The sequence below is a fragment of the Pseudochaenichthys georgianus genome, chromosome 5 (assembly GCF_902827115.2).
Source record: "Pseudochaenichthys georgianus chromosome 5, fPseGeo1.2, whole genome shotgun sequence".
NCBI classification, from domain to species: Eukaryota; Metazoa; Chordata; class Actinopteri; order Perciformes; family Channichthyidae; genus Pseudochaenichthys; species Pseudochaenichthys georgianus.
In genome coordinates, this window is record NC_047507.1 from 22,414,894 (window position 1) to 22,440,843 (window position 25,950).

Consider the following 25,950-nt stretch of genomic DNA (forward strand, 5'->3'; position numbering starts at 1 on the left):
TAATTTAGAGGTTAAAAAGCCCATCTGAAATATCCTGACCACCTCCCTCCTTCCACCTGATGTCACGGCCAACAGCTCATCTGATTGGTCGAGTCCACAGCCCGCCAGCTGTTTGTAATCAGGAGCATTTGGGAGTTTGGATCACATGACACCCTCAAGGCACACATGCACACATAGATATATACATACAGGGTGCAGTGCATCTTTAACCTCACACCCCTTCCCACAGGCTACTCCTTTGCAGTCAGGATCACCTCCAGATGTGCACACTGTGTTCTCACCTCAGGATAAAATAACGGGGGAGGTGTGCGGCACATGGAGGGGAGGGGTCAGTGTAATTAAAATGAAAAATGGAAACAGCAGGAGGTGGGGAGGAAGGTAAGACAGAGGACAGAGGTATACTGAGACATAGGTAGACTCCTCATGTTCAGGATCAGGGAATTCATCCTAAAAATCTAAAATTAACCTTTAAATGATGTCTTAATTTAAGTTAAACACACATTAGGAGGGTAAAGTCCTCATAAGTGGAGGTACATAAAAGGATTGTGAATCTGCTGCCTCCTAGTGGGCCAAGCCATTAAATACATCATTATACATTAACACGTTACTCTCTAATCACATTATTTAAACACAGAGGTATGATGCAAAACGGTTTTTTCCATTTCATTTATTTTTCATTTATACATAATCAAAAATTAAAATACATATAAAACATGTAGAATTATTTATTTGCTCAAGAGTAATCATTCAGTGGTTGAAGAGACAAGGCATTGCTCTTACTATGGCTCTTACTACTTAAGGTTACTGCAGCACAGGTGCTGTTCTCAGTGAAAGACACTCTCTCTCTCTTTCTTTCATTATTTTCTTCTTCTGTCATCCTGACTTTGTCCTCGAAACAGTCACGAGTTTTGTCTAATAATAAAGCTCCACAGAGTGTACAGTTTTCACTTTTATATACATGTAAAAATGAACAAGAGCTTTGCGACAAACAAATGGTACAAAATAGAAAGAGACACAGAAGATGAAGTTATATCAACAGCCTGTTCCTCATTAATGCCTTTAAAAGGTCTGTTTTTGGTCAGATTTAAGGTTAAAAATGACAGCACAACAGGAAATGGTTATGTTTTCTATGACAGGAACACATACTGCACACATATTTATACTCACATCCAACAAAATGTTTGACCCCTCTCGGTCACATGTATATGCAGTAAACCTACAGTATACTGAAGGCATTTAACTGTATGTGTACCATACATTCACATAAACATAATGATTATAAAATCAAGTTTAAGACACATGATGATCAATAAAATGGCTTGAACAATTGCTTAATAATAATAATGTTATTTTGTAAAACACTTAAATTGTCAAGTGTACTCACAATTGTTGTATTTTCTCAATTTACACATGTTTACAATCACTCATGTGATTTAGAACATATATATTTACACAATGAATAATCTCTAGTCATGCCATTCATTAGTTTAGTTATGGGTCCACGGACACACACACTTTTCACATTCAAAAGTCAAAGTAGAAGTACATGACAGCAAATACGATGTACTCAACTTTCATACATGTCTTGGAAGAGGTATTACTGCATGTGATGTTACAGTTAACGATTACTGTACCTGTGCACTTTGCATTAAAGTCACTTAAATTAAAATATTGGGGACTATTTTGGAAGTAGCCATAAAAATGATAATAAAACAGTTAATACATTGATATTTAACTGGACAGGTACATGACTAGATTGATCCGTACATTAATGTATCATATTTTAAATGGATACTGTTAAATATATTGTCCATTTTTTTATTTAACGTTAAAGTGAGATCTATCTTTAAAATGTTTTACTTTAGTAGAATTCAATACCTCCTTTCTGCCCCTATTTTCTGTTAACTTGTTTTAAAAAATACAGTCAAAATGGCCTGATATAAAACATTTAAATAATTCAGACCTTCCTTATATTGTCCAACGAAGTACCAAACAATAATTCTTTATTTTCCGGCTCTTTATGTCCACCATTGAGGACAAACGGGTGTGACATTCACGGTTTATGAGACAACATCCTGATGTCTCCCATCAGACCTCTTCTCTCTTTAAAAAGCCTTTGATGGTATTTAATTCAATTAATTTATTCAGGTGTATTATTCATGTGCTGCATTCTTCAACCTTTCTATTAGCTCATCTTGCTTATAACAGTATATACAGAAAGCAGAGAGAACTCATTGGAATTTTATATCTCAAAATAAATAACTGTAATAAACTATTGTAAAATCTTTTGATTGCTTAATAGAATTCTTCAAAATAAAATATAATTTCATAAATTATCTACAGAAAGTGCAACCACACAACTAAAAAGTATTACTGAAGGTCATTCATTCACACAGCCTTTCTGCTTCCTTTGGCTCTCCCAGCGTTGAGGTGACACTGGTGTGTGAAGCTCGAAAAGAAAGTGTGACAATGTATCCTTTTAATTGTGTGTAACATTTTCTTTTTGGCATATGTAAAGTGTTCTAGTGTCAACTCTTACCGAACCGTCCTTAGTCCACACAGGGATGGATAAAAAAGGTTGAAGGACCCTGATAACAAAAGAGTTGTGGTAAGGTCAATTGTGTTGGATTTAGAGTCAATTATTGCTTAAAAGAAAGCTTACACCCCCCCCCCCCCCCCCCACACACACACACACACACACACGCACGCACGCACGCACGCACGCACACACACACACACACATACCATGTATACATCACTTCAGGGGACATTACATTGACTTACATGCATTTCCTGGAGACTTATCCTAACCTTAACCATAACCAACACATGCCTAACCCTAACCCTTACCCTTATATTACCCTTACCCTAATCCTAACCCTAACCAAGTCTTCACCCTAAAATTAATGATTCCCCTCATGGGGACTTCCAATTTGTCCCCATAAGGGTGGCGAGTCCCCACACGTGACTGTGTCAACAGATTTAGGTCCCCACAAGTATAGTAATACACACACACACACACACACACACACACACACACACACACACACACACACACACACACACACACACACACACACACACACACACACACACACACACACACACACACACACACACACACACACACACACACACACACACACACACACACACACACACACACACACACACACACACACACTCTGCTCTTGTTTCCCCTTGAACATAGGTAATCCAAAGTGAACTCTGAGGTAAAGAAATAAGAAAGTACAGTAACCCTGGACAGATGTTCTGTAGAATGACCTCGTACACAGTCATTAGCCAAAGACAAACATCCATAAAGGGAACATATTATACCTCAAAAACATGTTTTGGATGCCGCTGCCTCAACTGAAGTCGGTCTTCTAACATTTACACTTTTCAGTTTACAACATCAAACAAAACTGACACTAAGTCTTGTGACCCAAAAGAAGATTTAGCTATGTATTACTGAACCTGCATTGTATTTCTAAAATCTAGCAAATAGTCAACCATATCATCACTGTTTAAGATGTAACACACTCATGGCACATTACATAAAAAGACACAGTAGATTTACGGAATGATGACAGATAAACCTACCTAGTTTAATAAGAAGAACCTGGTTTGTTTTTAAAGCACACGTTACTCTCTGTCATGAAGCCTATAGCTCAATGTACATGGGTGGAGTGTTGCTTGTGATGCAATTAAGAAAAAAGGGAGTAGAGAGGTTGTTGTTGTAATCATTGTGTGTGTGTGTGTGTGTTCTTCTATCTTTGTGAGGACCAAATGTATTCTACCAATTTCTATTAACAGTGGATCCAATTTTGCAGCAGCTTACTGGTAGCCCATTTACATTCATATTTACAAGTAGTTGAATTACTTTTTGGCTATTGTTCTGTGAGTAGTTAACTACTGAAACTACAAACACATTTTGACCATAAAATGACAGGGAGGATTTTTTTTAATTCAATTCTAAGATTGCTTCCCTACCCTAACACTCAGTCTGCCCTTATCAATGTAAATGGGATGGACAAAATAATAGAAACACCTGTGAGTGTAATGCACCACAGACTGCAGCAGATGACCATAAGTTTGATTTCATTATTTTCTGAAACAAAAACTGAATATTAGAGAATCATGAAGGTAGGATTTATTGCCGGACTGTTGAATAGGACTGCATTAGTTGGACATTGCTGTACCTAAAATAACTGGATATATTCCTGCTTTTTATCTGTGCTAGGGTTCAGTTTATGGCTTTGGCTAGTTATTGTATTAAATGAAAAATCCACCCTACAAGATCATTTATAACGACCTAATTTATTGACTTTGGGTAGTGAAGTTGCTCTATAAAGACAAACAGCAGCTGTGTCCCCACGAGTAAGCACAGTGACACTGACTAACTGGGGCTGTTTGAGATGTTACATCCGAATGAGATTGAAATAAATGCACGACTTTCAGGTGTGAATCAGCAAATGTCCTGTTATCTCAGTGAAAGCACCATGGCTGCCAGCAGCTTTGACTGTATCCTCCAGTATTTACTGTCACTGTGGATGCAGCAGCTCCAGGACATGTCTGTAAGTTATCAGACATAAATGAATGAAAACAGGGCTATTCGATATTATGGAATTTTCACAGGTAGTATGGGGTGAGGGGGTCTCTACTCAGGGCCATCCAATCTCTGTACTCCCAAAGCGAGAGCTGTGTCCGGGTCCTCGGCAGTAAGTCGGACCCATTTCCGGTGAGGGTTGGCCTCCGCCAGGGCTGCGCTTTGTCACCAATCCTGTTTGTAATATACATGGATCAGATTTCGAGGCGTAGTCGTGGGGGGGGGGGTCTGCAGTTCGGTGGACTAAGGATTGCACCACTGCTTTTTGCAGATGATGTGGTTCTGATGGCTTCATCGGTCTGCGACCTTCAGCACTCACTGGATCGGTTCGCAACCGAGTGTGAAGCGGCTGGGATGAGGATCAGCACCTCCAAATCTGAGGCCATGGTTCTCAGCAGGAAACCGATGGACTGTCCACTCCAAGTAGGGAATGAGTCCTTACCCCAAGTGAAGGAGTTCAAGTATCTCGGGGTCTTGTTCTCGAGTGAGGGATCAATGGAGCATGAGATGGGCCGGAGAATCGGAGCAGCGGGAGCGGTATTGCAGTCGCTTTACCGCACCGTTGTGACGAAAAGGGAGCTGAGCCGGAAGGCAAAGCTCTCTGTCTACCGGGCCATTTTCGTTCCTACCCTCACCTATGGTCATGAAGGATGGGTCATGACCGAAAGAACGAGATCGCGGATACAAGCGGCCGAGATGGGTTTCCTCCGCCGGGTGGCTGGTGTCTCCCTTAGAGATAAGGTGAGAAGTTCGGTCATCAGGGAGGGACTCGGAGTTGAGCCGCTCCTCCTTCGCGTCGAAAGAAGCCAGTTGAGGTGGTTCGGGCACCTAGTTAGGATGCCACCTGGGCGCCTCCCTAGGGAGGTGTTCCAGGCACGTCCAGCTGGGAAGAGACCAAGGGGTAGACCTAGGACCAGGTGGAGGGATTATATCTCTTCGCTGGCCTGGGAGCGCCTTGGGATCCCCCAGTCAGAGCTGGTTGATGTCGCCAGGGAAAAGAAAGTTTGGGGCTCTCTGCTGGAACTGCTACCCCCGCGACCCGACCACGGATAAGCGGGAGAAGATGGATGGATGGATGGATGGATTTCTGCTGTAGGAGACAACATCTTTAAAGGAGACCTATCATGCTATATTTGAATAATATATTGTAGGGCCATACCTATATAAGGTATATTTATACGGGTTTTTTTCAAAATACCAAACAGATCATGCATTTTAGCCATGCCTCATTTCGCTCTATTTTGCTCTCCTCCACCCCTGTCTTTGCATGCGCTGCAGCTGACCACGCCCCCCTGCAAAGGAGGGGGCCGAGTTACAGGCGTCATGTTACCATGCTGTAACCATGCCACGGCAACCGCTCATTCCCCTGATTGGTGGAGAGTTGGCCATATAGGCGGAGCTCCTCATCACTGACGTCAGACTATTTTCAAATCTGTATCAGTCTGTATCAGATCTGTTAAAGCCCCGTTTTTAGAGATTTTGGGTATGGAGGAAAAGAGAGAGGGTTGTGTTTTCTGACACTTGGTGAGTTCGCTGACACACCAGGGACACATATTCATGTATAAAACATGTACAAAGGTGCATTTGGCATGATAGGTCCCCTTTAAGTTTCATCCCTTATATCATCCTTCAACCTAAGAAGGAACTAAGAGAGGAAGCTAACGGCAGAGTACAGGCCAGACCTTATCATTAAAGGCTTTCCTCCCTGTGTGATTTAGTGAAGCTGGAAGTAGATGATGATGGATGAGAATTTGGTTTCCTTTAGTTAAGATGGTTAGAATGAGTTAAGCACTGGCTTTTTTTGGGAAGGTAAGATTGTGAGCATTATTATTCACCTCACAAAGATAGAAGTACATGTGTCTACCTTTCCTTGTCTGTGAGCTTGTGGACAGTATGTGTTGTGGGTAGCTGGTAGAAATCATTGAGACTTGTTTCAAAGCAGCCAAATTGCAGTGTCCTGAGGTCCAGAACTACATTCTGCCAGGACTTCGGACATCTTTTATTCGTCTATGAAGGTGATCCCGTCAATCCTGCAGAGTAAAAACAATGGCATTAGCACAGCACAGAGCACAGATCACATTTGAACTGTTAGCAGTTGGAGCAACAGTTGCAAAGCACAGAAGAAGTGAGTAAACCACAATGTGCAGCAGGAATATTTCCAGATGACAGGGTGAGGAAAGAGAGGGTATGGCCTTGCCTTCTTAGCAGCCACAGGATGAGTGTCCTTTTGATTGGAGTTGAGGGATTTCCACACCGTGATTTTAGACATTTCATCAGATATATTAATATCAGAGGGGTCAGACCTGAGGAGCGGGGAGAGGAGAAGAAAAGGGAGTTTGTAGGGAGAGAGTCTGGGTTTAGGGAGAGGTCCCAGTGTGGTAGTTTTCACAGGGTGAGGGAAAGCAGAATGCAACACACCAAACAACCCAAGCATGCATGTAGATAGACAGGAAGGGGAAGCCGTTATCTTACCACTCTGAATCTCTCATATCCATCCTGTCCATTTGAGTGTGTGTGGGGTTGTGTATGTGTGTGTTTGCTCACCTGGGGTCATGTGCTTTTGGGGTCTGGACAGGATTCCTGCTCTCCATAGGAATCTGAACAGGAGCTGTATCATCCTTGTTCGTATTGAGCATTCTCTGTGATTCCTATAAGACAGATCCATCTCACAAGTTCAGTCAATGTGCATGTTTATTTATTTCCCTCTCTATATCTCAAGATCCCATTTAGTTTACCTCTTCTATCGTTTTGGTGGCATCATCAAGGTTTTTTTTCTTCCAGTCAGGCATAAGGTCATCCAGATAACTCAGCTCTCGATTGGAGAAACACCAGTCCAACATTTTGCGGATGAAAACTAGAGCTAGCACCTTCAGGCACAGAAGAAGAAAAACAATTTATTTGTATAGGATTAAATGGAGGGATTAGCAAAGAGAAATAATGTATGTGGGCAGTGGTTAACTCACCATCATGGGGAAGACGATAGCGGCAGGTGAGTGCTTGATGACCCAGAGCAGAACCAGACAGGTGAGCTGGGTGAGAGTGAACAGGTGCACCTTCCTCAGGGGGACGTGCCGCAGGTAGATGAAGTCCGGCTGGTGCTTCGCCGGCATGCCAAACAACTTCAGACGGTCAAAGAACTGAGAAGTGAACGCAGGTGGTGGGGAAGTTAGAGAGGGTAAAGGAGAGAGATATATTAATGGGAGCAGAGCAGAGAGACAGATGGTGAATATGGCAAGACAATGAAAGTGATTATAAATGACAAATTTAGTTGGATTAGTCTGACGATTAACCGTCAGGCCTCATTGAATTGCGACAAAATGAATTAGGTGAGGAGAGGGCATCCACATTAATACAAAATGTGGGAAGTATATGCCAAAACATGAAACTGGGCCATTTGTTATTTAAAGTACATATTTGCATCTTGCACACAAGGGTTGGGATCCTATGGACAAATAGACAGTCCCATTAACACAATAACTAGGGGTGCCAAAGTCAAACCCAATTTTCCTCATAAATCCCTGTAAATCATTTATATTTTTTTCACATATTTATGTATATATGTCATATTCCACATTACCTGTATACCCTTTAGTGAAGAGACTCCCATATAAAGGAACACACCATACAGCACTGGCATAGGAATGTACTGCGGTGGAAAAAACAAAACATTCATCATTCAGCTTTGATGATTAACATTATTTAAAAGCCATCCCAGCCACAGGGGGGCAGCATTGCACAGCCTCTCTGACTGACCTGTAGGGCTCCGGTCATGAACACAGAGCAGCCCATGAGCAGGAAGATGAGCAGGCCAGTCAGCCTCTGCTCTCTGATGCCCAGGAAGCGAGGCATCTCTCCGGGAGCCGAGCTCTCCGACTCCAGCTTTAGGCTGTTGACGTGAGAGATGGACAGCACTGTGGCTGCTACGAACCAGGGCAATCCCATGATGGAGCAAACTGCCAGCATCACCCCCACCATCAGCAGGTCCAGGTGGTACCCACAGCCCTTCTGCATAACAAAGACAAGCAAATATAGGTACATGTATAACTAAGCTACTAAAGTTGGTGGTCCCCTACGTGTATTGGGGTTACAGATGAGGTCCAAAACTAGTATAGCAAGCCTGGGAGCAATTCATTTTATATGCTACACAAATATGCTTAATTTACTGCAACGATATGTCGGGAAACCCCCTCAAGGCGGCACCATGCATAGCGCACCGTAAAATGCTGCTTGTTATCTTAAGTTTCGTTGCCTTGCTCCGCTCCGGGGGGGGGGGGGGGGGGTGCGTGGTGATGAAAAGCTGGTTCGAGGGGCCCCCAGTGAATGTTTGCCTAGGGCCCCACAGACTCTAGAATCGGCACTGCAAATGTGTCCAGGATCCGTTGAATTTTCGGAATATTGGGTTGCAGATTAGTATTTTCCAAAGGGGGGGTCGTTTAGCATGAACAACTTGAAATAACTAAAGGATAAGTTAAAAAAGAAAGTAAACAGAAAGTGAGGTCAAAGAAAAATATTTCTGCTAAAAAGTTAACAATGATTGAGAGTCAGACCTCCACACTTCAGATGTGTGTATCTCACACGGCACTGCAACTGTAATTAATGTACCTTTGTTATTCATGTTTTATTATCTTTGCTTTTAAATGAGTGTTTGTAAATGCCATTTTATAGTATGTTTCTAAATGCTCTCAATGTCTTTCATTTTTGTAAAGCACTTTGAATTGTCTTGTGTTGAAAGGTGCTATATAAATAAACCTGCCTTGCCTTGCCTTACAGCTGAAAGCAACAGCGCAGAAATGCATGCTTATGGGGAAGCTTTTTTTTCTTCCTACCAGCAGTTTGTGCTCTTTGCGGTTGATGATGACGGCAGTTATCTGTTGGTCCATGAAGATGAGGATGGTGCAGAGAAGAGCAGGGATGGATGCAGCCAGGACGGTCCACCATGGGTTGCGTCCTATTGGATTGATTAACCAACCTCGGTCGTCTCTGGTCGGCTGGAGGATCACATTAAAGTGGAGTGAGTCCATGATTCAACCATAGCAATGTTGTGTTTTATATCAAGGTCCACATTATGATAATAAAACATATATACCTTGAATTTGTTGGGCACCTTCAACTTCTGGGAGGGCACTCCAACCGCATAATCAAGCAGAACCATGATGGCAATGGTGAGGAAAACAGCAAAGTCGCTGATCATGGAACGCACCTGGGAACAGGAGACAACACCCAGAGAATGGTGGTTATTACTGTGGCATGATTTATTGTTGCAGGCCAACACCCACCCTGTTAGGAGGACTACATTTACTTTGTAGGTAGGGTTGAATAAAATGAGTGCATTGTCAGGTATGTGAATGTCTGGTGACAACTTTGATTAGAGAGCAATCATATTGGTTAATTACCTTGGTGGGGAAATAACGACTTGTCTTAAAGTCTTTGAGGAACGCAGACATTAAGAAGGTCGAGAAGAACAAGATGGTTGACCAAAAGAGAACATCTGGGGTGTAGGGGCCATCGGGGCCACATGACGTCCCGACAAATTGGCCGTTCAGACTGATACACTCCTGTCAAGATTCACAAAGGGTTAACACAAATTCAGATTACTTAAGAAAAATGATCAAAATACAAAGCACAAAAAACACAATACAGTAGAATCAACACAAGCCTTTTGTCCACATCAGTGGACAGTCAATCAGTTGAATGTCCTTGTCAGTGTTTGCAGTGTCCTTAAGAGAGGTCAGCTGCTGCAGGGAAGGTGAGGGGGTTAGTTGAATGTTAACAAAGGCACACACGTTGGAGCGAAAGCAGTGTTTGCCATCACGTGGAAGTGACACTGAGATCAGGCCCTTATGTTAATGTATGTGTGTGTTTCCACATAGCCACGGTACCTTGACAGTAAGGTTGGTCCAGGATAGGGCTGAGGCTGTGACGTTCCTCTCACTCCACAGATCTAAGGTTTTATTAGTGGGGTTGTCAGGCTCTGCACACCTACAGCTACACAGAGAGAGAGACAGCACAACACACGAGGAATCTGAGTGTTTTTCTTACAGAAAATGATGGGCTTGTTTGCTTTTCTCGCTTTAATGAGGCCAGACATAAAGGGAATTGTCGGCTTATAGAGGACAACAGCAAAATGTGACAAAGAGGACGACAAGGGCGAAACCACAACTCATAGAGATGCTTGCAATGAGAAAATGAAAATTAAGGAAAATTAAGGAACAATAAAAAAAGACATTTAACAATGAAAAATCTACCAGGTGAGCTGGTTTATGAACATTTTGTAACTTACTACGCAAGAGTTAGTTTGTCCAGATTGCTTTCTGCATTAAAGGGGTAAACCTCTACCAGGTGGATGAGCTTCTCCAAGGCCTCGTAGATGAAGATGAGGCAGATGAGGGCGGCAAAGGCCTCTTCTGTGAACCGAGTGATGTAGCACACCAGAGAGCTGGCATCAGTGGCAACCAACAGCAAACAAAGCATAGCCGTCCACAGGCCGATGCAAGTCCTCAGCGACAGATAGGAAAGGTCGTAGTCCCTGATGTGAAGAAAAGAGAGGATGAAAGGGAATACATAATCGTTGAGATCAGGACAGCACCTGTGATAATGAAAATGTCAGGTTGTAATACATACTTGCAGAACTTGAAGAGGATTTTCTCAAAAACCAGCACAGGACCTGTGCTGCCCAGAATGGTGAGAGGCTGACCAGCAAACACAGAGTAGGCTACTCCAGTCATAGACGCACCAAGTAAGGACTCTATGGCACTCTACAAAACAAAGCAGAACAACAAAGTGTATTTCCCATATTCTGAATCTAATCACATTGCAGTGAGTGTGTTTGTGCTCTTACGATGCGTCCCTCTGTCGCCTCCCCCAACAGACCCCCGAAGGTGATGACAGGAGACATGCAGGCACAGTAGAGGAAGAGGAAGGAGGCCACACACTGCAGGCTCATACCGTCCTTAAAGTCACTCAGGTAGAATGGAGCTTTCCTCTTGATGTCAAGTATCAGACCTCCAAACAACCTGATCACGGCACAACAACAAAACAATAGAGGGGCTCCAATTTCACATCTGGTGCAGAGGTACCAAAACCACCAATGGGTGTGGTCGGGTGCTCTGAGGCAACTGTAACTAAGGTACCTTGTAAACAAAGGAAAACCTGCATATTTTTTGGTTTGTTCAGCATTTTCAAAAAAGAGAGGAAGGAAAAAACAAAACGTCACTTCATCAAGGTGAAAAGTTAAACCACTGAGGATACGCAATAAACTATCAACTGTTTGTGTTTTAGGTTATCACACTTGTCATTTGCTTGCCCCACCTCAGTTTCTAACAAATCCACATTTAGTTTTGGCGGCCACAGAAACTGACAGACATGGTGGGGAGTGATAACTCAGCAGGCTTTCACACATCACTCAGAAAACATAACAGGTGCTAAATTGATGTTATCCCCAGGCTGTTTTTAAAACATCATATCCTCATTTTCTTTCCATCTTTCTTTTGGAGTTTGGCTTTTGTATTTCAAATGTATACAGTAAGGGCAATTAGCACCATTACTGAAGCAACAATCCTGTGACAGCTTACCTTCCAGTTCTCTGCAGCTCTGGCCCGTGGTGCTCAGCGTGAAGTTCTTCTTCTACCTGGCTGGATGTGCCGTTAGGGACTCCTGCCATCTTTCTCTTCTCCTGCAGACATCCAATAACAGACATAATCCAATAAGACAAATAAAAAATAGCTTGACGCTTGATGCATAAGTATACACCCACTCTTGCACCAAATCAAACGTGTAGCTTGAACCTGAGGAGTATTTGTATATATTTCTTTATTTAAGAAGGGACAATGCAGAGAAGTAAGTCGTGTTGAGATCAGAGTTGTGTACCTGAGAGGGGACACTCTTTGGGGGCTCGATGCGGATGGAGGGGTCCCACTCTCCTGGTGGTAGGACCGTCACCTGGTCCAAAAATTCATCTATCCCGGCCAGCAGGTCACTTCTGTCCTTTGCCTTGTAGGCTACATCATGGAAGATCTGGTTCCAGAAAAAAAGTAAAGGACAGAGTAAATGTAACTGCCTGCCATCGAAACACAGATGTTAGGATTGTATTCGCTATGTGAGGGTTTCTGGAGTTAATGAGCGTTCTTACTTCATCTGTCATGATGGTCGCCATGGAGCGTCCAATTTCATGGTATTGCTGAGCCTTTCCATCCGGGCCCAGCAGAATAAAGAGGAACCTGACATTTAAAAGCAGATGATTTAAAGTATGGAAATCATCCTGGGTTATTGACTTCACAAATGATATGACTAAACTGTTGTATATGTGGCTCTACCTGGTAGGGATGGGGACCTCGGTGAGCCCGGTGAGCAGCACAGCAGGGGAGAGGCGGACAAAGGCCACAATGGGCCTCTCCAGGAAGTCCAGTTCTCCCACCAGTACATTAGAGGCCTCTGCACCCTCTGGGATCTTCTTCATGAAGTGCATGTCCACCTGGTGAGACAAGGCAGAAGTTGATATCGGTACCCTGATATCACTGTATCCTATAACCAAATCCAGTGCTCACAGAAATGTCTTCAATCAATGTCTCCAAAAGTGTTATATCAAATTCCCCCACCATAGGAGCAGCCTAATGCCAGAAAACCTAGCAAGCATTGCAGTCCTAGAATTATTAAACTTTACAGATATGCAATCCCTGGTGAAAATTCAGTGGGTGTAATGCACTTTGAACATATTTAATTATCTTGTGGTTTCATATGGGGCAACATGTGATCTAATTGTTGACAGCACATCAAACACAGCAGGGTGCTGGAGTACAGCCTGACTGCTGATGTTGCCTGATTTTTAGATGTTCTCCTTTTTATTGTGATTTTTTGATCGGAATTTAGCAAAATAAATATTCATTTTTGGTCTTCACAGGCTTCCATCCATATCCATAAACAGTGTGCAAACTGTACACGTGTAAGAGTGTCTGCATGTTAACCTTGCTGAAGTCCACATGGCTGTCATGCCCGCCCCCGTTTTTGGCAATGTCGGTAGCTGATGGAGGCTGGGGAGATGTGGCTGACCCTGCCAGATAGTGAGGGTGTGAGATGGTAGCAAATAAGAGTTAGTACACATATCTTTTGGTCTCCAGAGTGCAGAGTGAAGTCAACTAAGTGCAATAATGGTTTACAGCCAATATAGCCCATTTCCTCAGGAACAGGTTATAGCTGTCTGTCCCTTGAAGTATTATGTATCTCTGTTAAAATTAAAATAATCAAGCTTTTCTATTCGTCTCAATGTCACTGTTTTATTACCTACTTTTTCTCCATATATTATTCTGATAGAAAATTCTATTTCTTAGTCTTTCCAATTGATGAAATCTCATATTTCTAAGATATTGCCCTGATTATTTAGCCATATTCAAGTAATCCTTGCCAGTGGAATGTGGATATGTACATAATGAATGTGTTTGCAAGGTGGTGTACGGTGTGAAAGCCACCTGTCAGGAGGGGCTCTGACTGTTTGCGGGTCCCCTCAGCGATAGAGCGCACCATGGGCATCAGGTTCTTCTTCTTATCACTCTGGTGGTGGTGTCTCTTCAGCAAAGCCTCACGCACCTTCACTCTCACACTTTCGTCCATTTCATTGGACGTCTCCTGGTGGTCCAGAACCATGTCTGCAACATGCGGACAAAAACACAAACACATGCTTACATTAATGAACGAAAATGTCACCAAAGTTAGTAGGTATTTTTTTGTTGCCGGAGAGCCTTTGTTGGAGATGACAGTGTTTAAACGGGAAGACAGAGGAGATGACATGCGTACATGGTTCCAAACCGGATTCGAACCTGGTTCCTCCGCACAGGGACTGAGCCCCAATACATGGGCTGCCAGCTCTACCAGGTGAGTTATACGTCAGCCCGAAAATAAGACTTTATTAAATGAAAAGCATCAGACAGCTTTTATTTGTATGTGATTGTGCTATTTCGACCAGAATCTTGAATCCATTTATTATCAATGAGAAAAAGCCCAAGTTAAAAAAAAAACCTTATGCCCTGATCAATCTTTCTTAAACTATGTATTTCTGTAGTTAAAATTGAATAATTTGTCAATGTGTTAAGGCACACTGAAGCAGAAAGTGAAAGTTGGCAGTGGTCAATATGTGGCCAGCTTTCAGGCCATGTGGGACTGCAGAGAATAATCTCCATCTCTTTAGCTCTCTCCTCCTTCCTTTTTGTTCATACTGACTTGCTGAGTCCGCACTGAATCTTTCCTTCCTCCCTTCCTTCCCTCCTCAACAGTCAATCAAAGTGTCTGCCGACACACCCAAACACACATTGCAGTGCTTGCATTAATTCTGTGCACACTTCAAGGCCAGCGCTAATGTGTGTCAGGCTTTGAGCCAGGCCTATATTGAGCCATGTTAATAAGACAGTGACAAGGGAACCGCCTGAAAGCAAAATCAAAACCCACAAATGTAAAATGGTTAATCCAACGTAGCCTCCACTCACACTTCTTAGATTGATATGGATCGTGTTCCGTCTGATTTAAGACCTCTGCCTCCTCCAGTGTATCACTTGACTGGTGCCCATACATTACTCATATGACAATCAGATCCAGTCATGTGTCGTGTTGAAAAAACTGGTCTATGGATTACAAAATGCATTCAATGCAACTTCAGGCATTTTCTATAACATTCCCTTGGTCTCAGATTGCCACACTTGAAAATCAAATCATGTTGAGAATTATGGACTTTTTGGTCACCACTCTTTTTCCATCTTTGGAGGCCAGGTGCTGCTGGCAGGAGTCATATGGAGAAGAGAGGGACGTGAGAGGAGCAACGGAGAGCTGCAGAAGAGGGAAGACTGAAGGGAACAAGGCTGTCCACGCTGCAAAGCTGTCATAATGTGACCGTGAGGAAGACTGACGGAGGGCCTTGAACCGTGTGATCTTTTGTGCGCTTGTGTTAGTGTGGCGAATGGACAGGGAAGTGGATCATCATTTACAAACCATTCTTTGCATTTGTACAATTCTGTTTAATGTTTACATTTAAACTGTGTTCAAATGTGTGAGCGTCTGTGTTAATGTTTGCATTTGTCTATAAATCATCTATACAACTTTCAGATTGTCAGAACGATTGACTTACAATGCCGGTGCTTAACCAATTGTATGCTTTCATGCAAATGATTTGTGCGTAGTTATATGCAAATGAGCTTGAACTCTGGCAGCTTTATCTAATTATAGATTTCTTTATGCAAATCAGGTTCAACACAAGTTCAGCTGCATTATATCAGGAAAACAGAGCGACCATACAGTTTGCTCAGCTTAGTATCTAGGACTTGACTTTACGTATGGACACAGGCCAATGATGTTTATGTTTACATCTCAAGATAGAAATTAAAACTCTCATATGACTGATAAGTTGTTTGTCTAATTGTGTTTCTTCATCCAGCAGGATGACGATGCTCCCTGCGGGCCTGAAATGTGTGTGTGTGTCTCCTCTCTTAGGAGGATAAATGGATTTGTAGGAGTTATCCAGCGGGCATCCCGACTCAGAAATAGAGCCTGGTTTGTATCAATGACAGTTATATTCACTCAAGGGCATGAATTGACTTTAGAGAGCATAGAACTAAGAGACAGGAGAACAACTTTGAATCATGAACCCATTTGAATAAGCGACACCAGTCACTTGACTCAACAACAGAAAAATGATTTCTTATAATATCCGAAGAATTGTCAGACACAGCTTTCCTTTATCTCTCGGAATAGACAGCAGTCTGGCACTGAGATGTTAATAAGTGTCAGTCGGAACAATTCTCACCTGCAATCTCTTCGATGCTGTCAGCGTGCATGTCAAGCAACACGGTGCCATTGATGAGGCAGCTGCGCAGCTCAAACAGGCTGTGCAGGGAGAGAGTAGCAACATAGGGCTTGCTCCACCTCTCCCCTCCATCCTCCACATCTTCCTCAAACTTCAGCCACCTGCGAGGTAAAGACAGGCGAGACGTTTGCAAGTGGGAGTAAATGTGAAGTGTTTTCACCTTTGTCTTTCATTTAAATTGTATCTTTCAAATATCTTACAATTGTAATGCTTTTAAATCTAGGACAGCTCAAGAGTGTTGGGGAAATACTTTCCTAGGCCCATAACTTTGACCCAGTTTATCAGTTTGTACTGACCTCACTGAGCACAGGCCTGCAACCTTGGGCTGCTGTGCTCTCAGTGTGTCCCTGATCCTGCCTGCTGGCGTCAGCTGATAGAGGTGTCATAGTGCTTTGCCTGTTTTATCTTGGTATGCACAATGTTGATTATTCTCTCAGAACCAGCTAAATACATGGGTCTGGGGTAGAGATCTTCAGAATTGGTTTGGCAACCGCTGTGACACCTCGTGGCACAGCACATGTCTTGTGAATTCTACGGCCAATATTTATTTAATCAGCAAGGTTGTTTATCTTTTTTTGATCGTTTATATTAGGACATGTTAAAGGCTAGTGAAGATATCACGATTTGAATTTCAAAAAAAAAGGGAAGAAAATGAACACATTACTAAGAATAAACAAAGAAAGAATAACCAATATCTAAGATGTATCACAAATCCCTCTGGTTGGCTATTTCTACATGATTATGTATTTTAAAATGTTACTCCTACACTTCGCTGTGAGTAAGTTGCTTTCATGTTGGCCTTTAGTTTTACATCTTTTACCCTGACTACATCCTTTCGTCACAGGAAAGATGTACCGTAAATATCAACCCTAGAATATTAGGGACAGGTTTGACATTATTGACTTGATTAGCATGAATGTTTTGTATCCCCTCTTCTCTTCTGCCTCGAGTTAACTGACTTAAATCCACTAAGCTTTACATTTACTACCACTTGTACAAGCCTCTCTTGGTCACAGTACAGCTGCTGGGCTGTCAGAAATGTTATTGCTAAGCTTTTTTGCCAACAGCTCCCGGAGGAGACCCTGACCTGGCTGTTTCCTTCCACTCAGCATCCTTGCCGTCCTTCACACAGATTTCATCCAGCTCAGTGAAGAGCTCGTGGGCCACATGTTCAGCATCCTCCTCTGTGCCCAGAATGAACTGGACCCGCTGGGACGGCGTGTCTGAGGAAGGGAGAGGATTTGAGGATGGAACAAATGGTTAACTGAGGTTCTCAAAAACACTTTCCCAAGCACAAACAACACTGTTTACATTGTCATAGACTAGTGTGTCACCTAAATGACCACTGGGTCTATAGAATCACACACTAGTCTACCCAAGCACATGCACACACACATGCAACTTGCTGACTAGTTCCTGCTCTTTGGTTTCTAATTAGTGGGCTTGTCAATTTTAGCCAGAGGCTGTGTGTGCAAATGGGTGAAGTCCCCACAGTATTGACAGGCGTTGTATAGCAACAGTTACCTCCTCTCTGGGAGGTGGAAGTATGCACACACTGAACCATGACAACAAATCTATTTTTGTTTCTCTCTATGTTTAATGATGATTGAATGAGTCAAAACATTACTGCATTTGAAAGGGAAATGAGTTGCCTTAGAAGAGGTTATATACAGTAGCCTATGTGTATTACCATGACTGGCGGAGGCCGTCTCACTTTCCTCACTCTGATTTGTTGCGATACTTCCTGCCCTTTTGTCTCTCTTGCGGTGGCGGGAGCCGTGGGTCTTGTGGTGGCGGTGGCTCTGTCTGGGCATCCGAACCCCCACAAACAGAGCCCTGTGACCTGACAAAGAGGCAAGGGAAGAGATCTGACTTGTATCACTGTGTAATACTTGTATACACATTCATGATGACATCATTTACTGTAAAATAATAATTTGCAAATAAAAATTATGTTCAATAGATAATTGTATAAAAACATGAAACATCATTGTAGTGATGTTTATGAACATAAAGATCCTGAAGGGTTCAGTAATAAAGAAATTATAGAAAAAAAACAGAGTCTTTTAATTTGACACATTCAAATTTACCTGCACTATATCCTTGCTTTAGACATCTTCTGTTAATTTGGCTTTTTTTTATAACGTATGACAGCACTATGACAAGTCCCATATAATGTCAAATATGTTTTTCTGGTGTTCTGATGAGATTATACTTTTTTTTACAAGGATAATTTACCTATCCAGGATTCCAGATTGAACAGCTGCTAATGATGGGAAGTAGATTTGATTAAGGTGTACTTTCGTCTCCGCTCAGATGGTTAAAATGAATCAAAGTGAAAGTCATTAAACTGAGGGTTAGGTGTTATGTTAATGCTGTGCCTCAATGTTGGTACTTACACTTGCAAAGCTGCCCGCTATGGCATCCTGATTATTAATTACTCCAGCCAAAAAGTCTGAAATGATGGACCAGAAAAGTCCATCCTCAATGATCGCCAACTGCCAGTTGCTCCATTAAACACAGCAATATAAGTTGTACATGTGTTTTTTTTCATTATATTTAATACGCATACCATTGCACTGATATCGAAAAAGGAAGCCATGATCAATCTGTGAATTGATTATTCTTTAATGACATTGACTTAGTACTGCAAACAAAAACGTAGCTAGCTAAGCACTGTGATTGTCCCTTCCGGCTGGTGCACGGCAGCAGTTTCAGATTTTAGTCAACGTTAGACGTCAAAAGTATAAAATGTGTTCACTGTATTATAGGTTACTACATGGCAGTTCAAGGGAAGTGTCTGAATTGAGAAACACACTTTGCTACCTGTTCCTTATTACTCCTAACCTCTGCCATCTGTAAATAACTCCAGTGCACTCAGTGTTGAATGTGAGCAGGATAACAAAAGAACAGGAGTTTCACTTAAAAACCAAAGCTGAAACCATCAGGATCATTTGAAATAATCACAGAAATACTCCACACATACTTTTGAGCGAAGGGTTTGACAATGTATTCCACCTGTCTGTGCTACTCACCTTCTAGTTCCTCCTTCTCATAGTGGATGTTCAGTACTGAGCTGGTTCCTCCCTGGTCTACCACCACCTCCTCATCGGGCCTCTGATGGACACACACAGACGCACATGCACATGTAAGTAGAATAGGACTGTTCCTTTCTTTAATGATGTTCACAGCAGATGACACGTTTATTTACAACACCCTTTGTCTCCATCATACATATTTTTCCTTTTGGAAAATGTAAAACATATTCGGCCTTTCAAGATCAGTCTGTGAAAAGAAAACGGAAAAGGTCATTAAGTCCTGCCAATAATTGGCCAAGCTGGCAATAGATTTTCAACAATGCGTTTCAACACACACACACACACACACACACACACACCACACACACACACACACACACACACACACACACACACACACACACACCACACACACACACACACACACACACACACACACACACACACACACACACCACACACAACACACACACACACACACACACACACATATCCATTTAAACACACACTGAGTTGGAGAAGGTGCTTGACTCCAATATCGAGGGGAAAATCAAATCAAATTAGCGGAGAGTCACATCCATCAGACCTGCTGCTGTGGGCAGACTGCTGCAGGATGTTGTGTGTTTCATTATCCCAGTGATGAAGCATTATCAGAAGACTTATGTTTGCCAGAAGTGTTATTTGCATAGTCATGTATTAGCCCTATGATAATGAGGGCAATGGGCTGCAGGCACCTCCTCAGTCACTTTGGAGCTCTACACTGCCGCAGTGTCTCTGTTTTTAGGATATCAATTCATCTGTCAAGTGCATGCACCATTTAATGTTTCATTTGTAATCTCTGTGAACCTCCCACATGCTGTTAAAGATGCTATGCCACTACACAGGGGCGGACTGGCCATTGGGAATACCGGGAGTTTTCCCGGTGGGCCGGTGCTGTGCGTGGGCCGGTTGGCAGGGAAACGGGGTTCAGGGGGAGTGGCTGTACCCGTAGGATAGAAAAGGGGGAAGTGAGTGACGTCTGACTCAGAGGTCGTGCGGCTGTGGAGAAGAACGTGCTGCCCACATTCTGTTACTGAGTTTAGGCTAGTTATCTAGCAGGTTTATCAAATCAAATCAAATTAAATCAAGTTTTATTTATATAGCACATTTATAAACGATTTTTGGTCGAGCCAAAGTGCTGTACATATAATAAAAATAGCCTACAGTAGAGACACTTTACAGCAAATACAACAGCAGAGATTGTTCAGAATATCAGTATGAGAACAACGACACCCTCTGTCCTTAGACCCTCACATCGTACAAGGAAAAACTTCCGGAGAAAACCCACAGTTTAAAGGGGAAAATGGGAGAAACCTCAGGGAGAGCAACAGAGGAGGGATCCCTTTCCCAGGACGGACAGACGTGCAATAGATGCCGTGTGTAAATCGAAGAGATAATACATTTTACAGCATATTACCCCTTAGAGGAGGTGAGGTCCACCACCTGCCCACACCCCCTGTTAAATTGTCTCACCCACATTGAGGACGCCCATGTTTTATTCCATGTGTCAAGTCAGGCAAATTGGGTCCAAATGTTATTGCATCAATGATCTGTTAACATTAAAATCACTGAATATATGCTGTAACTATTTTGCTCTAGGCAACTCAAGGGCTAAAGTAATGTGATTACTATATGAATAATGGTCCAAAATAACATAAAATGCATAGGGTTTTTTTGTTAAGTAACATACTTTGGGCCTGTCTGTCAATTAATCCCGGGCCACATTTTCCCCCAGTCCGCCCCTGCCACTACATGAGAAGGACTAGGTCCAATCGTTTTCTGGCAGAAATCTAGCACTTGACACGGTTAGGATGATTGACATACATCTGAATGTTGCATTAGTTTGTTGTAAATGTTGGCTACAGTTATTATACTCAAAAAAACATGTTAAGTTTGAAAAATAAACACTCTAAATGTGTTCTTGTTATTTCCTGTTGCACGTGCATGACCTCAGTTGATAGGAAGTACAAATGGACACAAACTGGTATACCTAGCAATGAAATCTCGTTGAAACAGTATATAGCTATAATCTATAAATACAGGCAAATGGTTAAAGGCCCTGTCACACTGTCCCGAAATTGACACCCGATGGACACACGATAAAGGAAATGTTCAAATTCGGCTGTGATCGTAGCAACATCGGGCCATTCGTGAGGGCATCTAAGCCATCGTATGACCGCCGGTGGAGTTCCTCAGGCTCCGGCAGCAACTTCGTGAGCGGCAACTTCATAAGGCACTCGTGAGGGCATCTTGTCAAGTCGTGTCATCTTCGTGTTATCATCGGTGCATTCGCCCTCACTCTGATCGGGGCGAATGCCCGATGGCACCGAGGATAACAAGATGCCCTCACGATGGCCTTACGAAGGGCAACATTGACACACGAATTCAACACGAAAATGAACCTTCGCAAGGTCCTTCGGCAATTTTTTGACATGCCAAGGATTTTGCCTCCGCTCACGAAGTTGCTGCCGGTGCCTGAGAAACTCCACCAGCGATCATACGAAGGCTTAAGATGCCCTCACGAATACTGCGGTCAAGCCAGCCTCCACTTGGGAAAACACAGTCAAGCCAGCCCGCACGTGATATTGGGGTGCGCGAATATTAGAAGCATTACGGTAAAATCCCAGCGCTTACTCGGTCAATAACAAAAGCACCTATAAAAACAAACCAAACATATTAAATTAAGAAATATGTACTATATAATGTGATCAATAATTATTTAAAACAAACTACGTATACCTACCACGAGTAAATGTAAGGAGTTTCAAAATAAAAGTCCTTTGAAATCTCATATTGAAATCTCATATATGAGCTATCAGCCCTGTGTTTAGATAAGAATAAAACGAAATCTCCCCCTGATGCAAGACTCATCTCACTGCAGGGTGATAGAAGGACAGCCCATCTACTCACCCAGAAAAAATCAGGACATTCTGATGTGGAGTTTCAAAATAAAAGACCTTTGAAATCCCATATATGAGCTATCAGCCCTGTGTTTATATAAGAATAAAACGAAATCTCTCCCTGATGCAAGACTCATCTCACTGCAGGGTGATAGAAGGACACCCCATCTACTCACCCAGAAAAAATCAGGATATATATATGAGATCTCAATATGAGATTTCAAAGGACTTTTATGTTGAAACTCCTTACATTTTACATTTACTCGTGGTAGTTATACGTAGTTTGTTTTAAATAATTATTGATCACATTATATAGTACATATTTCTTAATTTAATATGTTTGGTTTGTTTTTATAGGTGCTTTTGTTATTGACCGAGTAAGCGCTGGGATTTTACCGTAATGCTTCTAATATTCGCGCACCCCAATATCACGTGCGGGCTGGCTTGACTGTGTTTTCCCAAGTGGAGGCTGGCTTGACCGCAGTTCACGAATGGCCCGATGTTGCTACGATCACAGCCGAATTTGAACATTTCCTTTATCGTGTGTCCATTGGGTTGTTTTATTGCACAACAAAATCATGTAAACATATTATGTAAATAACCCAATTTGTGTTCTGTGAAACTAAAAAGGATATAATATATTATTTTGAAGGACAGTTGAGAGGAAGTTGTTGTTGCTATGGAAACAACATTACGGAGAAAACGTAATATTTTCTACATATAAAGACGGATAAAGTAAAGAACAAAGTCTGAAAATATCAATACAGTATCATAGTACTGTAACATAATTAATAATTTCATTGCAGTTGTATGTCTTAAATGTAATGTAAATGTTGCCTGATGGTTCGGGGCCATCTTCGTGCGAAATTCACAATTCCATATTCGTGTGTCCATCGGGTGTCAATTTCGGGACAGTGTGACAGGGCCTTTAAGGAGAAACACCAGTAAAATGTATTTATGAATGCATCTCTTTACATATTAGATGCTTCCATCCGCTTCCTTTTCAACACATGATCTTTATGGACTCGATGTGTTAATAGTGTGTGAGGGTGGCAAATAGAAGTTGCTGTTACAGAAGATTGACATATCTGCCATTTGGCAAAACTACCAGCCACTCTTAACACATGATTAACAGAGTGTTGTACTCCTTGGAAAAATGGGAATCAATTTGGAAATTACATTTTTCTTCATCACTAAATGGATACAGTAAAACATCGTAAAGAAAACAAGATAGGTCAACAATGTAACTCACAGTTTGCTCACAGCTGTGCATGTAAAATGTACATGTGTGAGTGTTCATCAAAAGATGGATGTGTGAATGACGACAGCCCAATAAATAAGTCTCCATTTGAGAGTGAACACTGAGGGGCAAATGTTGAAGATCTACAGTCTCTGTCATGCAGTCTTTTACTTGAATTGGTCAGTCCAATATTCAGCAAGCTAACGCAGCACACACTGCGGCTGCTGCATAACGGCCACAGGAGCAAAGATAATTGCAATTTGTCTTCCAGAAGCGCTATTGGCAAGCGCTAAGGGTTTCTATTTGAGGAGTGCAAAGAAAAATGTCTCGGTCTGTCAGAGTAGCATCGTCATATTTTCGGATGAAAGAAAACATTATATGTGTATGTTTGGCACTTGAGAAATATAAAACCATATGTCCTTATAATGAGAGTGATTGGTTCCTTTTTAAAGATAAATGTTAAGGTCATATGACAACATTTGCACTAAAGTGACCTGTAAATGTGTGACTGTGTAATACTGTAAGTGTGAATGAGCAGTGATTTGTCTTAGTTCTCCTGGGGTTCGGCTGATAAAACACCACGCAGTTTATTGACAGAAATCATGCTGGTTTCCGCCTGCAGTTATATAATGTTATAAATTGGTGCTTTGTGTGTGCGTGTGAGTGTGTGTGTATCTATGATATATAGTTCAGATTTAATTCACGCACAAACTGAAGTCCCTAAGCTGTTTTCTATCTTCTGTCTGATTCCTTCAGCCTCTCCATGCTGCAAAAGACAGCTAAGCATATTAACACAAGATTGTGATAGGAGAAAAACGAATTAACAAGCAGTACAGACTGATTCATGTCTTACCTGATTAGAGGCAACAATGTATATCCAAAAAGCTTTCTGTAATTAAACCAACTGCTCTATTGTCAGCTCACACGGCCAATTACAATGCACAGTTTAAAACAGTTTTGGAATCCCAAGACATCCACTTATTTCACAGGTGTGGGTGGCCTTGCCTGTCCTTCCTGCCTTTCTTTCATACCCTCTCCACCATATCAGTGCTTGGGGATTTATTTCTGTTTCCATGACTGGGCCCATATCTATCCCAAGACAATGATGTCCTTGTAAAGAATAAGGCCACTTAATTAAAAAGTCATGCTTGGGCCAAACACAGAAAAAAGCTTCTGAATGTGTATTGCATGTAACATCAGTTAACTGTTATTATCAATATGACACACACACACACACACACACACACACACACACACACACACACACACACACACACACACACACACACACACACACACACACACACACACACACACACACACACACACACACACACACACACACACACACACACACACACACACACACACACACACACACACACACACACACACACACTCACTCACTCACATCATGATGTTAATATGACAATATGGTTGGGGTCATCCATATTACCACAATATAACCATAACAGGACAAGGGAAGCTAGGCGTTTGTCAACCAGGTAAAACAGTGAGCAATTCAGATTCCAAGACAGTGAAGTTAGGATAATCCATATCATAGAGGATAGAGCTGCAGATACATGGAATGATTATCTACAGGTTAACCACTACCAGTGCTACCAACCTTTAACACACACACACACACACACACACACACACACACACACACACACACACACACACACACACACACACACACACACACACACACACACACACACACACACACACACACACACACACACACACACACACACACACACACACACACACACACACACACACACACACACACACACACACACACACACACACACACACACACACACACACACACACACACACACAGTGTTATCAGGCAGTGCAGCTGTGCTGGTGAATTAGGGCTGCTGTCCAGTATGTGGGTTTGGGCTCAGGCTGGAGGCAGTCGGCTCCACTAGAACTGGAGCTCTACCAAAAACGTAGACACACATCAAGAGAGAATCAATGGGAGAGAGAGAAACTAAAAGCTCTTTGTCCCAGTAAGGACGATAGACCATCAGTTCATCAATTTGTTTGAATCCATTTGGTGCATACACACACAGAAAACTGAGGAAAATCACTTTCTGAGGCTTATTCAATCATTAGAACCGAGAGAGAACCACATGACATAAATAATGTTCTATTGCTTGAGATGAAACGACTGTATGTCCATGCCAGGACTGTGATATTCCCTTCTCTTCACAACACAATATGACTCACAGCCCATAATCCCAGTTCAATAAGAATACCTTTTTAAT

The 25,950-nt window shown here is 42.2% G+C and overlaps 1 protein-coding gene across 2 annotated transcripts in view; it reads right to left on the reverse strand.

The window, feature by feature from the left end:
* Positions 1–705: 705 nt before the first annotated feature.
* Positions 706–25,950, reverse strand: part of slc4a8 (solute carrier family 4 member 8) — a 30,181-nt gene continuing 4,936 nt past the window's right edge. Inside the window, exons 2-26 of one of the 2 annotated variants that reach the window (XR_011643226.1) lie at positions 19,487–19,568; positions 18,142–18,294; positions 17,539–17,674; positions 16,392–16,552; positions 14,071–14,247; positions 13,570–13,655; positions 12,922–13,079; positions 12,738–12,825; positions 12,476–12,622; positions 12,181–12,281; positions 11,448–11,622; positions 11,231–11,364; positions 10,890–11,135; positions 10,489–10,594; positions 10,003–10,164; positions 9,696–9,809; positions 9,436–9,597; positions 8,363–8,614; positions 8,187–8,255; positions 7,573–7,746; positions 7,345–7,476; positions 7,154–7,257; positions 6,807–6,912; positions 3,604–6,639; positions 706–2,588 (exon numbers count right to left, since the gene is read on the reverse strand). Coding sequence is in view for 1 of the 2 variants with exons in the window: in XM_034083866.2 (XP_033939757.1) it covers positions 6,634–6,639; positions 6,807–6,912; positions 7,154–7,257; positions 7,345–7,476; positions 7,573–7,746; positions 8,187–8,255; positions 8,363–8,614; positions 9,436–9,597; positions 9,696–9,809; positions 10,003–10,164; positions 10,489–10,594; positions 10,890–11,135; positions 11,231–11,364; positions 11,448–11,622; positions 12,181–12,281; positions 12,476–12,622; positions 12,738–12,825; positions 12,922–13,079; positions 13,570–13,655; positions 14,071–14,247; positions 16,392–16,552; positions 17,539–17,674; positions 18,142–18,294; positions 19,487–19,568 (3,231 nt within the window). In the remaining variant the exon portion in view is untranslated. Of the gene's footprint in view, positions 2,589–3,143; positions 6,640–6,806; positions 6,913–7,153; positions 7,258–7,344; positions 7,477–7,572; positions 7,747–8,186; positions 8,256–8,362; positions 8,615–9,435; positions 9,598–9,695; positions 9,810–10,002; positions 10,165–10,488; positions 10,595–10,889; positions 11,136–11,230; positions 11,365–11,447; positions 11,623–12,180; positions 12,282–12,475; positions 12,623–12,737; positions 12,826–12,921; positions 13,080–13,569; positions 13,656–14,070; positions 14,248–16,391; positions 16,553–17,538; positions 17,675–18,141; positions 18,295–19,486; positions 19,569–25,950 lie in introns of those variants that run through there. The other variant, XM_034083866.2, reaches the window with a different exon arrangement.